At 39.7% G+C, this 16,549-nt stretch overlaps 1 protein-coding gene across 1 annotated transcript in view; it reads right to left on the reverse strand.

The window, feature by feature from the left end:
- The window catches only part of UGGT1 (UDP-glucose glycoprotein glucosyltransferase 1), an 87,445-nt gene that overhangs the window by 43,070 nt on the left and 27,826 nt on the right, over positions 1-16,549 (reverse strand). The window contains 11 exon segments of the mRNA XM_032764779.2: positions 904-998; positions 1,520-1,543; positions 4,832-4,930; positions 5,757-5,877; positions 6,098-6,262; positions 8,976-9,107; positions 10,115-10,250; positions 10,688-10,773; positions 11,697-11,816; positions 15,009-15,159; positions 16,356-16,447. Of these exon segments, the coding sequence (XP_032620670.2) occupies positions 904-998; positions 1,520-1,543; positions 4,832-4,930; positions 5,757-5,877; positions 6,098-6,262; positions 8,976-9,107; positions 10,115-10,250; positions 10,688-10,773; positions 11,697-11,816; positions 15,009-15,159; positions 16,356-16,447 (1,221 nt within the window).

Consider the following 16,549-nt stretch of genomic DNA (forward strand, 5'->3'; position numbering starts at 1 on the left):
AGTAGTCAAGAAATTCTAAAGCATGATTCCCACCACAACTAAAACAATTCTCCCCTCCTTGATTCCTGGTTTGTATTCAATTACTATGAAGGCGTAACTAGAACCCTTACTGAAACTGGCAATGTGTCTGACTTAGTTAAAATTGTAAGTTTCTTAATATTTATGTTAAAGTGCTCAATTGTCACAATGCAGGAACTGATTTTTTTTCTCACTCTTGAAAAAGAAAATTCAGCGACTTGCAGGGCAAGGTGTAAGGCTCTCCCGTTTACTCAGGCTTTTGCCTGAGGAGAGAATTGGAGAGAGACGTTAAAATAGCACTCTGAACAGAGTTCTTATTTCTGAAGTGTGTTTTTTGTGGAGGGTACAGGTTAATGTCCCAGAGATTGAAAGGGACAAAGAAAAGAGAAAAAAGGAAGTAATTACACAATACTGATGTTTATTTGAACATGTAATTAATTTTGTGAGCAGGTACTGCACTGAAATACATCAGAATTATTTTGTCCAAAACACTGGATGAGAAAAATTCCTATGTTACAATCAGTGCAGATGAGAGAGACAAAGCAGAGGTTATGGTACAATGCTCACATGTATGCCCAAGTCAAAACATAGCAGTGTCATTCTAATATTAGGTCTGTCAGCCTGAACTGTGTCTATTATTATTTGCATTAGGATAAGTGCCTACAGGCCACAACTGAGATTGGGTGCCCCATTGTGCTAGGCCCCATACAAAAACATATGGTAAGAGAGTGTCTCTACCACCAAAAAGCTCACAATATAGATAGAGAAGACAGAAAGAGGGTGGAAGGGAAATGTTGGAACAGAGAAGAGAAGTGAGTCCTAGTCCAGTGCTCTAGCCACTGAACAACACTGCCTCTCCTTTTAAATTGAAATGCTACCACCTACCTGATGTTTGATAGCATCATATAACAATTGTCTCCCAGAAGGTTTATCAAAATCTCCAACAATCCAAAAAGTAACTGGTCTAACAAAAGAATCATCTGTAGAAGAATAAAAATGCAACATTTGGGGAAAAAAAGGCAGCTTCTGAATATTATCACATTGGCATTATAGCAAAAGCAAAGGGCCACAAGGAAAGATGGAGATGAAGTTAAACAGGGATACTTATATGTATCATGAAAAGTGGTATTACTATTAAATTAGGATTGATTTTCCTACTTAACAGATTGGAGGGACATGCATTATTATGCTTCTAAATTGAATTATTATTTTATTACTTGGTAAATTTAAAAATCATAAAGGAACCTACGAACCTGCAAGTAACCTATAATTTCTCACTAGGGTACAAACATGCTTTTTTCACCCTTCTTTAAGCGGTAGCTTACAGAATCAGTTTTATACAAAGAGATATTATAAAGAAATAAAAACACATGCATCAGACAGTTTTTCGATTACCTGCAAGTTCTAGGCCAGCATTATACAGATATCAGAAAGTTCCCAAAGAACCTAAACATATTAAAGTAATAACCCAAGAAAGAGAAAGTGCTAAAGTTTGAGTTACCATAGATCTCCTTGGAGGACATTCCTGGACACAAGTAAAAAGGAAAGAGTGGAAGAAAAAGTAAATGTCATTATTAATTTCTATAACAAACTCTACAAGTAAAAAGAAGCTAGCTGTACGGCATAGTATATGCAGGGATCATGTTAATAAACCGCTAAAATTGAGATTAAATGAGCAAGCATTGTTTGCCAGTAACACCACATAAAGACTTGGGTTTTGTTTTGTTTAAATGAGTGCAAAATATTACATCCAACAGTGACCCTACAACAGAATTGGAAGAAGGCACTGGAGCCAAAACTATTTTTGCAAGAAGCAGCATATTATGATCTAGATGTGGCCAGCTATTGCTTTTATGTCTCACTTAGGGTATGTCTACACAGCAGATGTAAGAGAATTCCCAGCTCAGTTGGACATACACGTGCTAGCTCTGCTCAAGTTAGAGGGCTAAAAATAGCAGTGTGAAAATGGGAGGCAGTTCAGTCTCACTGCCCGAGTATGCATCCAGGTCAGATGGGATTGTACTCAAGTGGCTAGCCTGAGCCACCACCCATGGCCCCACTGCTATGCTGATGTTTGTAACAAGCCAACTCAAGCAGAGCTAGCACTTTCCTGTCTACCTGAACTGGGAATCACCCTCATAGCTGCTGTGAAGACAGCTTTAGCACGAGTTCAGTACCACTGCAGAGGGAAGAATACCAACTGGTGAGTGAGCAAAACCTAGGCTTTTTCACTATTTAGAAAAAGAAACATGCCACATTATTCCATGTAATCAGATACCAGCTATCCAGTACCCTGAATAACTTCAGTGTCAGCAAGCCAAAAAGCTGTAAATTAAGCAGGGGCAGCTCAAAAACAACATGCCTCCATAAGCAGGAGTCGTCCAGTTAGGTGCTGAGATCAGCAGACAACAGGAAAGTGGATACTAGGTGAAACTAAACAGATCTAAAGAAATTTTAGCTGTGAAGGGGCAACTGATCCTCCAGCTGGTTAGTAAATATTCATGCTGCCATCCGCTTTCCACGGAAATATCTGCTTCTGTGCTGACCTAGACTGTACACTACAATAGAAAAGGTACTTTCAAATGAGAGTTTGGAGATGTATTGTCTATTTTAAGTGCTACAAAGAAAAATAAGGAACAGCTCTCGTTTCCTGCACATGAACAAATGGCTAAGCAGAGGACAGGGAGCACTGGAAACATTTACAGCAGCACAGGAAGGAGACAATGCCGGGGGACAATGTCAGGAGAAACTCGAAAGAGTCATTTAAAGAATAACATGAGTATTCTCAAAGATAGGAAGGAAAAAGAAAAAGAAAAAATCAAGTACTGGTGAGTCAGGAAGTTTAAATAGACAAGATGGGAACATATTCAGGACTGATTGAGTATGAACTTTTCATGTCAGGGACCATATCTGTTTGTGTGTGTTTGTACATCATGTAGCACAATGAGGTCCTAATCTTGATAGGGGCTTTTGAGTACAACTGTAATATCAGTAGTACAATATCTGACCATGCAGTTCATGCACAAAATGCAAGAATTGCAAGAACAGACCAGATTAATGGTCAGCCTGATTACTGAGCAATTATGCAAACTTCTGAAGCTCAAGCAAGTATTGTTTAGCTTAGGTCACAAAGCAGAGGGTTCTGATCCCTTATACATTTTTATCTTAGGCAATGTAACTGCAGATTATGTTTTTTCATAAGGGCATCTAATCCTTTCCTATATTCATCTAGGCTCTTTGATTCAATAATATCACGTCGCAGTGAGATCCAACTGGTTAATTGCCCTTCTAATGAGTGGAATGTTTTCACTTGGAATACCATGTTCAGTTCTGGTCAGCACATCTTCAAAATCTGACTTTAGTAGAGATAAGCATGCTCAGCACTTTGCAGGATTGGACCTATGTTAGCATAAGTACACCAGAAATACAGTGCTCCTGTAAGAATAGTTTGGTGGTGGGAGACAATCAATCATAGATAAGGCTAAATTTTAGTCACGGTATTTTTAGTAAAACTCAAGGATAGGTCATGGGCAGTAAATAAAAATGCACAGCCTGTGACGTATGTACATACGTACGTGCGTGCGTCTCTCTCTCGCCTGGGGGGCACTGCGGGTGCTCAGGGGCAGCTCGGGAGCAGGCAGTGGCGCATGGCCTGGGACCCCCGCTGGTGCGTGGGAGCCGGTGTTAGTGTGACTGGCAGACTCCCTGCCTGGCTCCAGGTCTCACCAGAAGCAGCGACATCCCCTTCCCTCATTTCCTGGGTGAAGGCATGGCCAGGCAACTCTGCACACTGCCTCTGCCTGCAGGCACTGCCCCCATAGCTCCCACTGGCCATGGTTCCTGGCCAATGGGAGCTGCGATGCCGGCACTCAGGGTGAAGGCAGCATGCAGAGCTGCCTGGCCACGCCTCCACCTAGGAGCTGAGGGAGGAGAATGTCACTACTTCTGGGGAGCCCCCCGAGGTGAGCACTGCCCAGAGCCCTCACCCCATCCCATGCCCCAACCAACATCCAAACTCCTGCTGCCGTAGGGGAGGAAGGGGAGGAGGAGGCACAGTGGCCTGAGACTGCCCCCTGGTGTAACTGGCCAAGGGGCTGCCTAAGCCACTCAGGTGGCCCCTGGGCCAGGTGCACTGGCCGGTGCAGAAGTCATAGAAAGTCACTGAATCCGTGACTTCCGTGACAAACTTACAGCCTTAATCATAGAAGGTTATAGGTGGGTTCGGGAGGGACAGGAGAGAAAGACCCAGGGAAAAAGAAGGGCAAGTAGTTCTATATATCTGAGAAGGATGTTAGTGACTGCTTCTCTTTGCCAAAGAGCTCAGTTACAATGGTGGCAAGGCCATACAGGAACCTAAAGAAACTGATGGAGTCTAATAGAATCCACCAACTTGCTGCCTAATCTTCTCTGAATCTGCACTCTGCCTTACTACTCCCACTTCATCTTTTACAGTCTCTTGGCTTTGCACCTATTATGCTGCTACCAATGCCTGACAGTCTCCCATTTCCTGCCAATCCTCAACCTCTTCCTGCCTTCAGACCAGTTCTTACAAAAGGCTTTCCTTTGATGTCCTCCTCACCAGTTTTCTCCTTATTCTTCCTTTCCTGAAAAGATCCTCTCTTCAAATAAGATTGCTTTTCTGCCCTTAAGTGCTTGCAGTCTGTTTGTAATACTCTGACTAAGTAGAGTGTGTTATTAAAATTTACATCGCTGTACTGCGCCAGAGGTCCCAATCAGGATCAAGACTTAGTTGTATTAGGAGCTGCACAAACACAGAAGTAGATTTAAGTTTATATTTTATCATGATTATTACCTTTCTTTGTTAAGTAGGTCATACTATTGGCTACAGCAGCTGTTTTATCTTTGGAATTCAAGACAGTAAATCTAGCATAGTCATCCACAAAAAAGTTATCTGCAGGAAAAAGATAAAATATTATAGGTGCAGAAACTGACGATACCATTAGAAGAAATACATCAATAACATTCACTGATGTTTAAGCCACCCATTACCCTAATAGCTTGACGCTGGTTTTGTGTTTGATTTCTGCTGTTTATGGCTAATATATCAATAAATGTTACTGTTACAAGACACACCAAAACCAACATATCATTCTCACGATGCAAAGTTCAACTGAAATCAGTAGTGCAAGGTCCCATTCAATTCAGCTGCATCTCTGTGTAAAGAAATAGGTATTTAAATTCATTGTGTTACTACTCTCCAAACCATTCAAGCAAGATCACATATGTGCATCTGTAACTGTATTATTCTTGTACATAGTCTTTCTGCACGGAGTATAACTGCTTAATATTTTAACAACGCAAAGTTTCACTGAAATCTGTACTATAGCAAATCCTAAGTATTTCATCAATTTCTGTTCAAGTGGGGTTTAAGGACAGAGCAGCACTGACTTATGTGTCTCACACAGTACAGGACTATTAGTCTTGGCTTTTGCTAGTGCTGTTAATGTCTCAGTTTCATGAGTCACTAAATTCCCCTGAAAAAGGTAGAAGCAAAAAAATAGAAAATGCATAACTACTATGAAAAATCTGACAGATATAAATGTTTATGCTGTTACTGGGCACAGCCTGACTCTCTTAGCACCAAGTGGGCTGGAATGTCTCCTCTTATACTATTGATGATAATACATTTTGACATTGTGCGTTCCACTGGGAAATTCCAATTCTTGTAAATGAATATTTATATAGATCGGGTTTATTGAGCTGAAAGTGTCCCTTACTCGTGGCAGTTAGATCTAGGTACTCTCGGTCAGACATCAAGATCCTTGAGTTGATTCTTGGAACAACATTAGGCTGGCTCATGATATATTCAATCACATCTTGATCACTGGACAATTCACCCTGAAGGAAAGAAGGAAGAAAAGTTGCTGCATAAGATACTGTTTTTACAAACATATTTTTATTAAACTGCTTGAAAACAAAGTAATCGTGTGAATTAAGGTGGCTGGTGTGGCTGGTGATCTTGCTTATAAGATTTTTTTTTTTTTAGGGCGCTTGCTTGACTTCAGCTTTCAGAAAGCTAGGTCTCCCCTTGAAATCCCAGTTTAGAAACATCACATACCAAGTACACAGCTCTCTGGAACAGGCTGGTGGTTTCCAGGATTTTTTGCATTGTTATGGTTTCTAGGTCATCAGGATCCAGCTGCTCTTTTTGAAAAGGCATTCCATTAAATAGCACAATAGGTAGAGGTCCCACACCTGTCTGCTCATAGTACCCTCTGCCTTCCTGATATAAAAGGAAAGAACAAACATACGTATATTATCTCATTACTATATAGAGGAATTATGACCTTCACTGTAACATACTCTTAACTCCGCTGAAATCTATTCTGAACATTCTCCCAAATAGCGTAACATAAGCTTTACTACATATTCTGTATATATGATATTCAATACAGAAAACATAAGTTTATAATACCTCTTTAGACTCTATTATCTAGCGATCAGAAGTTCAAAACAAAAAAAAATTAAGAGTACTGCTTTATATTATCAAAGAATAAAACAACTTGACAACCACTTGCTCCATTAAACCAGTACCAGGAATTTATGATTTATTATGCATGTGGGTAGAAAAGGCACAATTTTAAAAGCTACATATAAATGGTTACATATCTGCATTTGAGCCAAAATCTCATGTAGAATTAATGACAAGAAGAGAATGCACACTATGAAGTCCAAGTATAAATTAGTTCAACAGTGATGGCACATATGACATAAAGCAAAGCCTTTTTAAAACACTGTTCTTCACAATTCTATGAAAACACATTAGCGGGTATTTATTGTTATGACAAGTCTCTCCATTGCATGTAACCATCTTATGGTCCATTTTTATTATATTCAGTAATCTAAAAGCTAATTCAGTACTGTGACCTTAGAACCCCTCAATGCCAACTGGCAAGGTGGTTCTAAGAATATCTTGATCCTGATGTGTACATTTTGGTTCACAAATGAATATCATGTGTGGTCTTAAATGAAAGCCGGAGTCATGCTGGGCATTAATATTATTGTGAAATGTATGTACAGATACTATGTAAGGAGCTATGCGTATACATTGAAAATATGTGACTAAAGTCTGTATCAAGACAGAGATGACACACAGTTTTTTTGCCAGAAATATGGTGGCGGAATATTCACCTCTCTGTCAACATGTAAATTAAGTATTGTAAGACAACACAATAGAAACCCAATTTACGTACAAAGTCAATGGAGGGATGTGAAATCAACAGGAAGGCAGCAGAGTGGACAATAAGCTAGAAGGGGTTACCCTGACACCGGGTTACAGACAAACTTTGGGAGATATAAAGTGAAGGCAAGGAAGACACACCTTTATCCTGCACTTATGAAGTAATCAGAAGTGTGATTACATTCATTAAAGCAGGATCATAACCTGCCCTGGCTGAAATGTTGTGAAGGACATTTGGGGTGAGAGTCTTCTTTAGACAGTAGGTTAACCTGTTAAAGTTAGTCTCTAGAAATCGTGTTATGATTTTATTTTATATGTAACCCTTTTGTTTCTATTATCCTTTCTCTGGTATCCTGAACCTTTGATAATAAATGTATGTGATTTTCACTATAAATTTATCTCAGTGTTGAGCTGAATCATTCAAGTTGGTGTGTACACTGTTCCCTTAAGGACAGCAGACCCAGTATTACTGTGAGTGTCCAGTGGATAAGAGGCTAGACACTTCAGGGGAATAGTTCTAAAGGGCTTGGGGACTGGGATGCACCTACTGTTAGCCTGCAACGCAAAGTAAAGGCTGGCATAGCCCAGAGGAGATTGTTTGGATGGCTAACAGGCTGGTGGTGTTAGGGGGCTGACACCCAGTTAGGTATAAGCAAGCATCCCTCTTACTGGAGCAAAGTGAGTAACAAGATGACACTCAGGCCTGGGTACTCTGAGAACTGTTATGAGCTGTCACTGTCACCCTCTCAAAACAGGATCTTCTCTATGCAATACCCTCAGCATTGCCAGATAGAGCCGATATTTACAAAAACCATCTTAGTGTTTCATCTCTTTATAACAGGCTAATCAAGGTTAAAAGTCAGGACATCATATCCTTTGAGCAGAAGATCTCGCAACTTTTAAGATTCGGCCTCGATCTCTAGTATCAGGTAAAATCACTCGTAATGATCCCTTCAGTTTTTTGTCTCTCTCTCTCAACAGCTCTAACGCTTTTGTACATAAAAGGGCTTTGTTTGAACATCCAAGTCCAGTAATTAAGTATCTTATGGCGGGGGAGGAAGTTCAATGGGTCAGGAGCACCTAGTCCAGTAGGGATACAAGAGCAGCCCAGTTTCATGCCCTAACCTGATTTAGCATCATCTCTGCGCTCAAGTTTCAGACAACAACTTGGTAGGGCCTTCCTTTCCTTTACCATCTTCCCCCTCAATGCTTCCACTTTAAGCCTCAGAACTTTCAAAGCACCATTCCAACTTGCCAAAAGAGGCATCCCAAATATGGAGATTAGCTGACACCATGTACTTGTTTTAGGGAAGTCTTCCCAGCATGCAGCATGAATTAGTTGGGGTAAGCCATCAGAGCATGTTACAGGATGGGACAGGGGAAGAAATCTACCCACATTCCAGAATATGGGTTGAAGCAGCCTCCATGGTCCCAGTGTTCCCTGTTTGGGTAGAGGAAGAAAGCCTAGAGGATCTACATATCAGCAGAGCATCTCATTCTCACCCCAATTTCCAGAGTGACTGCACACAGGGAGGCCCCACCAGACCCGGGTTCCTCGGCGTGTCATGTTCCTCCTCAAATCTTGCCCCTCTACAGTGAAATAGCACCAGTTTGATTGCCGAAAGGCTCTCTGCCTCAGCACAAGGAGGGGTGGGATTTGCCCTGTCAATATACTGGCTGAAATAATATTCAGTAAATGATATATTAAACAGTAAACTACCAGGATAACAATACTTTAATCTCACAAAATTCTTACCTTCCTGTTTTGATCATAAACAGAATCAATCCCCAGAATGCTGTTCATTTCTACATAAGGATACTGCTTCTCGAGAACGCTAACCACATGTTCAACCTGCAGCTGATCTCCAGTTTTTACTTTGTTATATATCTGAGGAGGGGAAGCAAATTCAGATTTATAGGCATGACTGATTTTTCCCTCTCTTTCCCAAACATAACATATCTGCAATATTCCAACTTCTAATATAGAACATTTATGGCAACTTAGTTATTATGGGTGATAGTCTATATACAAATACAAGCCAAATGATAAACATTGCCAGTCTTGAAAATTAGCCTGCTATGCCTCAGTATAAGAGTTCTTATGCTGAGAAGACTATTGCTATATTCTCTAACCTCGACATTGGCCAGAATGGCAAACACTTCTTGTGATTCAAATGTTTCCAGAAAGATGTGCAGCAAAGCAAATATCAAATTAAACAAATCAAAAGGGCTGCATGTTTTTCTGCAGAATAGTCCCAGGATTTTTGCTTACAACCATGATCTAGGAGGCTGACATTCCCCTTGTGAATTAGGAAACATCTGTGTTTCACTTTTTTTTAATGTGCTAGATATTATTTCTTTGATTTGCAACTAATCATTAGTATATCAAAACAAATCGGAGGAAGAACAAAGCAAAGTTTTCAAGCCACAAGCAATTTAACTGAATTTAAAAATTGTGCCTCTTGTAACCATTTTAAGTTAACATGATTGCACACTGTAAGCTGCAAGTGAAAATGAGTTTGCTTTTCTCATCCTAGTACTCATCACAAAACTATCTGGCAGGATTGGCAGTCTCTACTAAAAACAAGCACAGAACTACAATAGTAAGTGACATAGCAGGCTAGGACTGAGATGCGTGGGCAGAACAGGGAATGGGAGGTAAGGTGACACAGAAAACTTACAAAGTGCTGTCAATTCTATTTGATCCTTGTTTTCATTATCAAAAATTTTACCAACAAAATTTTAAAAGAGAAAAAGTGTTTGAAGTGCACTTCATCAGATACTAGAGATTCAGAGTTGCAGAAGTAATATAAATTTCTCTTATTACCTATTTTCCCATTAACACAGAGTCTCTCTCATACATCAGATATTAAACATGCATTTATGAACACTTACAGATATAAGAGTCTGGAAGGCATAATTATTATCCACTTCTTGCGCAACATAATTAAATGCTCTAAGAAGGGCAACCCCAGCATCTTGTAGCCCATCAACGTCTTCTGAGTCATTAACCACAAAGACCAGACCAATCCTGTAAAGAAAACAATCCCAAAGAACATGAGCCTGTTATGCAAATAAAATCTTAGTGAAAATTTTATTTGCATAACAAATAATGCAGAATAGCCAATGATTATAAAGATCTTAAGCAGGGGTTCTTGCTAGGTATGTTAATAAGCAGACTTGAATAACTCTGGTTCATGGTCTCTACAAAACATTCCCTAGGGTTCACCCACTCAAATCCCTTCATGTCTTTTGAGACTGAGTTAATCATGTTTTGATCATTTTGCCCTCCTTTTTCCTACTGTTTCTTGCTTTCTCCATTTTCTTTTGTTCTGTTGGAGGGACTGGGCCACTTTTAACTGTTGGAAGTTTATACAACATCCCACGTGGCTAATAATGAACACTTTGTAGTAATCATGAAAGCCACAAAAGCTAAACTAATGCCCTCCTATAAAAATGTAGCATTACCTCAGTGGGATGTGGTTGCTGAAGAACATCTCCGCCACGTTAAGCAATTCTGCTGTACTCTCATGGGAAGGATCCACTATAAGAACCTTTGGGCAATTACAAAATAAAGGTTTTTACATGAGTTTGTTCCATTGAAAGCCCAAAACAGTGGTTCATGGTTAAGAGGACAGGTTTATTCATGTTTCACTGCAGAGGTATTATTGACATTTTACCCACTGTGGCACAAACAGACTAAGGGCTTGTCTACACTGGCAATTAACAGCGTTGCAACTTTCTGGCTCAGGCATGTGAAAAAACACACCCTTGAGCGCAGCAAGTTGCAGCACTGTAAAGTGCCAGTGTAAACAGTGCCCCAGTGCTGGGAGCTACGTCCCTCATTGAGGTGGTTTTTAGAGTGCTGCGTCACGACCACACAAAGCATGTTAAAGCGCTGCCATGGCAGTGCTTTAGCATTGCCAGTGTAGACTAGCCCTAAGTGATTTCCCTAGGGTCACAAAGGAAGTTTATGGTAGAGCGGGGAACTGAAAGTGATTTTCCTGAGTTCCAGCCCAGTGTTATCCTCCAAGGTGTTCCAGATGAGTTTAACCTTTTACATGTGGCAAACTGATATTCCAATGACAAGTTCAAGAAACTTCAGTAGCCATCATCACATATTAGCAGGTCATGAAACTGGCTGTCACAGAACTTCACACTCACCCCATCAATAGAAAAGCATTGTTACAGTAATTAATAGATTTTTCAGATCAGAAGGGATCATCATGATCATCTAGTCTAACTTCATGCATAATATACGCACTAGAATTTCACCCAGTGATTCTTGCATCTAACCCATAATTTTTGGCTGAGTTTGAGCTTATCTCTTAGAAAAACACCCAGCCTCAATTTAAAATGTTCAAGTGATTTCACCACCACCAAGAATTCGCCACACTTGTATGAAAGTAGTTCCAGTGCTTAAATTTCCCTCACTATTAAAAATGTGCATCTTATTTCTAGTCAGGTTATTACTTACAAAGTTGTGGAAGTTTTTTCTGATTTGTCTGATTACTCCAGGAAAGGTGGGGCGCAGCAGTTCCTGCACACTGGAAGGCCAGGAATTGTACCTGCTATCAACTTCAAGGTTGTTGATCCACTAAGAAAAAATAAATAATTGCTTGTTAAACTAATATAACTTGCAATCAGTTAAAGTGAGACATTTGAAATAATATAAAACAAACATTGCATTTAAGCATTTAGTTTAATAAAACACCAATTGAATTTGATCTGTTAGAAGTTACATTATGAATCTGTTTTTCCTTCTGTTGCCATGTCTTCTACCATGCACAATTTTAGATTTTCACTCCTCTTAGCATTTCCATTTTTTCCTCTATAATGATGCAAGGCCCCATCCCAAAGACACGACAATGGGATGAACACAAATGCGAAAGAAAAAGCAATAAAAGTCCAGCCTGAGGGAAAGTAACAGCAGAGAAGTGTTAGATGTTTTTGATCTTTTAAAAGAAAGTTATCTATAGTTAATATTCCTCCATAGTGCTGCACAAAGCTGTGAATAGTATTTAGTATTTTAATGCTTTCTGATTCTAAAGACTACCTAATCAAAGGCTGGAAAGTCTTTACTACACGATGGTGTGTAACTCATTTCTCAGGTATTAAAATGAAGCTGTATCAACCCTGTGTTTTTTGGGAGGCAGGTTTTTGAACAATCCATTTCTCATCACATTCCTTTGTGATGCACAATCTATCTTTTTTCTAGTTTTTGTGGCTTGGTTAGTCTCCCATTTAAGTTCCTGCAAAAAAAATCTTACTAAATATCCGGTGCCTCTAGTATTTCCCTTCACCTGTTTCTTATGCCTCTGTTCAATAACCGGAGCACCATCTTAGGAGTTATACAGCATTTCTTAGCTGGCCAGTCTCTGATACAACGTTTATAGCTGGCCAGTCTCCCTCCACCAAATTTATATTTTCTTAGACAATCCAGTAATGTGAAGAAGCTAAGCACAGTACTCTCAAAGGATTCCAAATACTGTTTGTTTCCAAGAAGTTTGCTCTTTTGTTGCTGAACATGGTCGAGATGTTACAGATCACAGAGTAATTAAATGTAGTTTAGACCACTTAATTTATTCAGGGGCTTGAAAGGGTTATAGATCTTTACAGCAGTAAATTAAAATTAAACGTTAAATCACAAGGAATGCAACCAGCAATGATGCTATCTACCCTGAAGGAGAGGGAAGCTGTCTAAAATCATTCTCATCTAAATTTCTTACAACTTGAGGTAACTCTCAGAAATGAAATAAAATATTAACATCAGACAGTTGTCAACAGCAAGAAGAGCCAGGCTCACTATTTCATCATCTCATTTCTGACCAGGAGTATTTTTTTAAACAATGCAGAGAGCCTGCTTTAGGCTGATCCACTTATTCAGCAAAAAAATTTAAAATTACATATTTATACAGGGACAGCCCTGAGGTACAGGTCAGGAAACCCCAAATTTCTGAGCTAGGAGGCAAGAGTTAAGGGTAGGGACAAGAGGCATCGGAAATCGTAAGACTTCCTGGAAACATCCTAGAACACAAGAGGAGAGGAAATCAGGAACTGGCTGCTTGGAGCCAGAGCTGTCCCTTGGGTAGGGCGAATCGGGGTGACCACTCCAGGTCCCGTGCTTTGGTGGGGCCCCCCAGGACAGTGCGATTGTTCGCCACGGTCTGTCCTGGAAGAGACGAATCCCTCACTTCCGCCCCAGGCCTTGCGCTTTGAGGAGCCATGGAGGCCAATGCAATTGGCCAGCGCGGTCAGTCTTGGAAGAGATCAATCTGTCACTTCCACCCCAGGCCCTGCACCCCTCTAAGGATGGTCCTGCTTGGAGCAGCTGGAGAACTGCATAGCCATGCTGAAAGAAGCCAGCTTCCCATCAAGGAGATTCCTCTAGAAACCATATATATGGTCTGTCCTAACCTTGAAAGCAGTGGGAAATCAGTCTAGTTGTTAATAGCAGAAAGAAAACTGTGCTCCTCCATGACCCTTCTGTTCTTTGTCACTGTGAATTCTAACTTGGTGAGCAAGAGAAGTACCATCTCACTGTTATGTTTCTGAAATACTGTCTTTAAAGATCCTGAAGTTCACCTTTTAGATTGAAGAGGTAAGTCTTGGACTCCAACTTTGTCCTTATACTTTAACATAATTGTACTACACTATCTTGCTGGCAATCTAGATGCTTTTTCCAAAGTAAAGAATTACCTTCTATATTGCTTTGCCACATAACAGGTAAACATTAAAAGTAGTACGTGGTTCCATGCTGGATCCAATCTCTATTTTGCTTTTGCAATTTTGCACAAGTCTGACTGGTCCAATCTTCTCATGCGCTTGTTTGCTTGTTTTTTTCCACCAGATTTACTAATTAGATTTTTATTCAATTGAATTTACTGTCCATAGAAACAACAACAAAGTTGGAGAACTGCACATAAAAAGGAGCATTGTATAATCTCTGTTTATATCCTCCAACTAAGATGTCAAAGACAGTTCTGCTTTCAATTGTGCTGCTGTAGGCAAGTCTGGTCAGAAGCTAGCTATCTTCTCAGTTACATAAGCTGTTTTTCACGCATGGAAGTATTGCACTGGATTATTTGGGTTTATTTTCCCCCACTTTCTATGCTCTACTGGATACCTTATATTTTGTAGTTATAATTTCTTTCACAAGGCACAGTCATGAAGCCTCTGTCTATGGCTAACCCTGCATCACTTCATCATCTCATCCTGCCCTATCCCCAGTATCTTAGTCAAACCCTTTTTCCACACACAGCCCTCTCATTCAAGGGCCTCCATAACCTCACTCCCACCTAATCTCTGCTATTACTTCCTCTCTAATCTCCTCAATCTCATTCTCCTTACTGCTCCGTTAATCTCATTTTCCCTTCTCAACTACATGTTTTCCTTCATTTTGGACTCTACAAGTTAAAGAACTGCATATCACTTGTCTGCCCACACTCTCTCTTCCTTTAAACCCAATTCTGGAACACATGAATCCTTCCCATATTAACTTTCTTACCAGTTATGCTTTCTCACCTATCTGCACTCCATTATTAGGTAACACGAGCTGCATACCTACAGTCTGTATCCCAAAGAGTTTATAATCTAGTATTATTTTGCCACATGTTGTCAATTAAATTGTAAATTCTTTGCAGTGCAGACTCTTATTCTGCATTCTATGAAGTTCCAGCTATTCATATAAATAAGACACATTGCACTTGTATGATATGCTAAAAAGGTCTACTGAAGGCTCAAATAAGATTTTTGCTGGACAGCCTGGCTCATAAGAAAATGTACTCACTGAAATAGCAGGGCTTCTGATATCCACAGCATAGTCTGAATCCGATGGCTGGATGTTTAGTTTTAGAACATTATGCAAGGAAAGGCCCTCAATTCCTAAACTGTGAAGTCCCTCCATAACACGAGCTTCATTGCGCAACACATCAAACAAGCTAGAAGGAATACAAATCATTCAATATCACACACGTACTAAGATACAACTACTGATTTGCTCTAACCTAAACATTACCAGATTATATTAAAGGTACAATCATCATAAGAGTCTACAAATATTTATATTAGCATCTCAGTAATTTCAAATTGCCTCAAGAGGATTTTCTCCCAGAAAAATTATTTAACTCCAGTGTTAAATAGCACTAGGAACATACGCGCACACACACACAAACTCAGATTGTCCCAATATGGCAGTTTTCAGATGGACATTTTTTTCAGGGATTTAACCTTTAAGAACTAATATTTTGCTCTTCTCTTAAGATGAGAGTGTGTGTGTGTGTGAGAGAGAAAGAGAGTGCGACAGATGCCTGATTGATAGCACTGTAGCCCAAAATTGTTTCACAGAACAGGCTAAAGCAATGGGCAGCAGCAGAGTGACCAGACAGGAAACGTGAAAAATCAGGACAGGAGGTGGGGGATAGTAGGTGCCTATAGAAGATAAAATCCCAAATACCGGGACTGTCCCTATAAAATCAGGACATCTGGTCACCCTAGGCAGAAGCAGGGAAGGGTTGCCCTTGAGCTGATTAAGATAAATTTTGCCTCTGTAGCTCAGCCTTTCTGCTGAAACTGCCAACAAGGATGTCAATTGTAATGTGGATGTTAGGAAATGAACTGTGATCATAATTTACTAACAACCAGCCATCAGAAGGGAATACTTTGTCACCAATGACCTGCACCAGCTTTAAAATACTAGCTAATGGCTGATATAAGAAATAATAAATTAACTAGAAAACTAGTGACTAGGTATCAACTATATGAAAAAGGAACTGTGCTCAGAGAATAATGTGTCTTTTGCTCACCCCCTGGTGTCAAGTATTGCAATATACATAGAATTCAGCTAGAAATTTTGGGAAAATGGAAAAATCTTGGAAAACTTCAGTATATTCTCAGCAGGGTGCACCAGTGATGTCATAACAGCTTTAACTCCATATTTCACTTGTTGAGGGGATAAGCATGACTTACCTTTATCATTGTTGTATTTTAAAAAAATAATAATTTAGTCTTTAACTCTGCTGAATTTAAAAGAAATACACGTCTCCATAAGCAAGCTTAATATCTATATATACATGCAGTAACACTTTCAAGATTCTAAACCAGAAGAGTTTTTTTAAGAAATTATACAAGTTCATACCTAAATATGTCCTGTGTGTCTAGATCAATGTGCAGTCCATTGATGAACAAGGCGGAATCACCAGACTGTAATCCTAATGTTCCTTTGAAGTACTAAAGGAAAGTGTAACAAAGTCATTAGACAAATGCTACAAACTAAGTAAAAATCAATGTTAAACGTAAAAAAACATACATAGCATTGTTTCTGTAGTGTTT

The sequence above is a fragment of the Chelonoidis abingdonii genome, chromosome 8 (genome assembly GCF_003597395.2).
Source record: "Chelonoidis abingdonii isolate Lonesome George chromosome 8, CheloAbing_2.0, whole genome shotgun sequence".
In the NCBI taxonomy this organism is placed as follows: domain Eukaryota; kingdom Metazoa; phylum Chordata; order Testudines; family Testudinidae; genus Chelonoidis; species Chelonoidis abingdonii.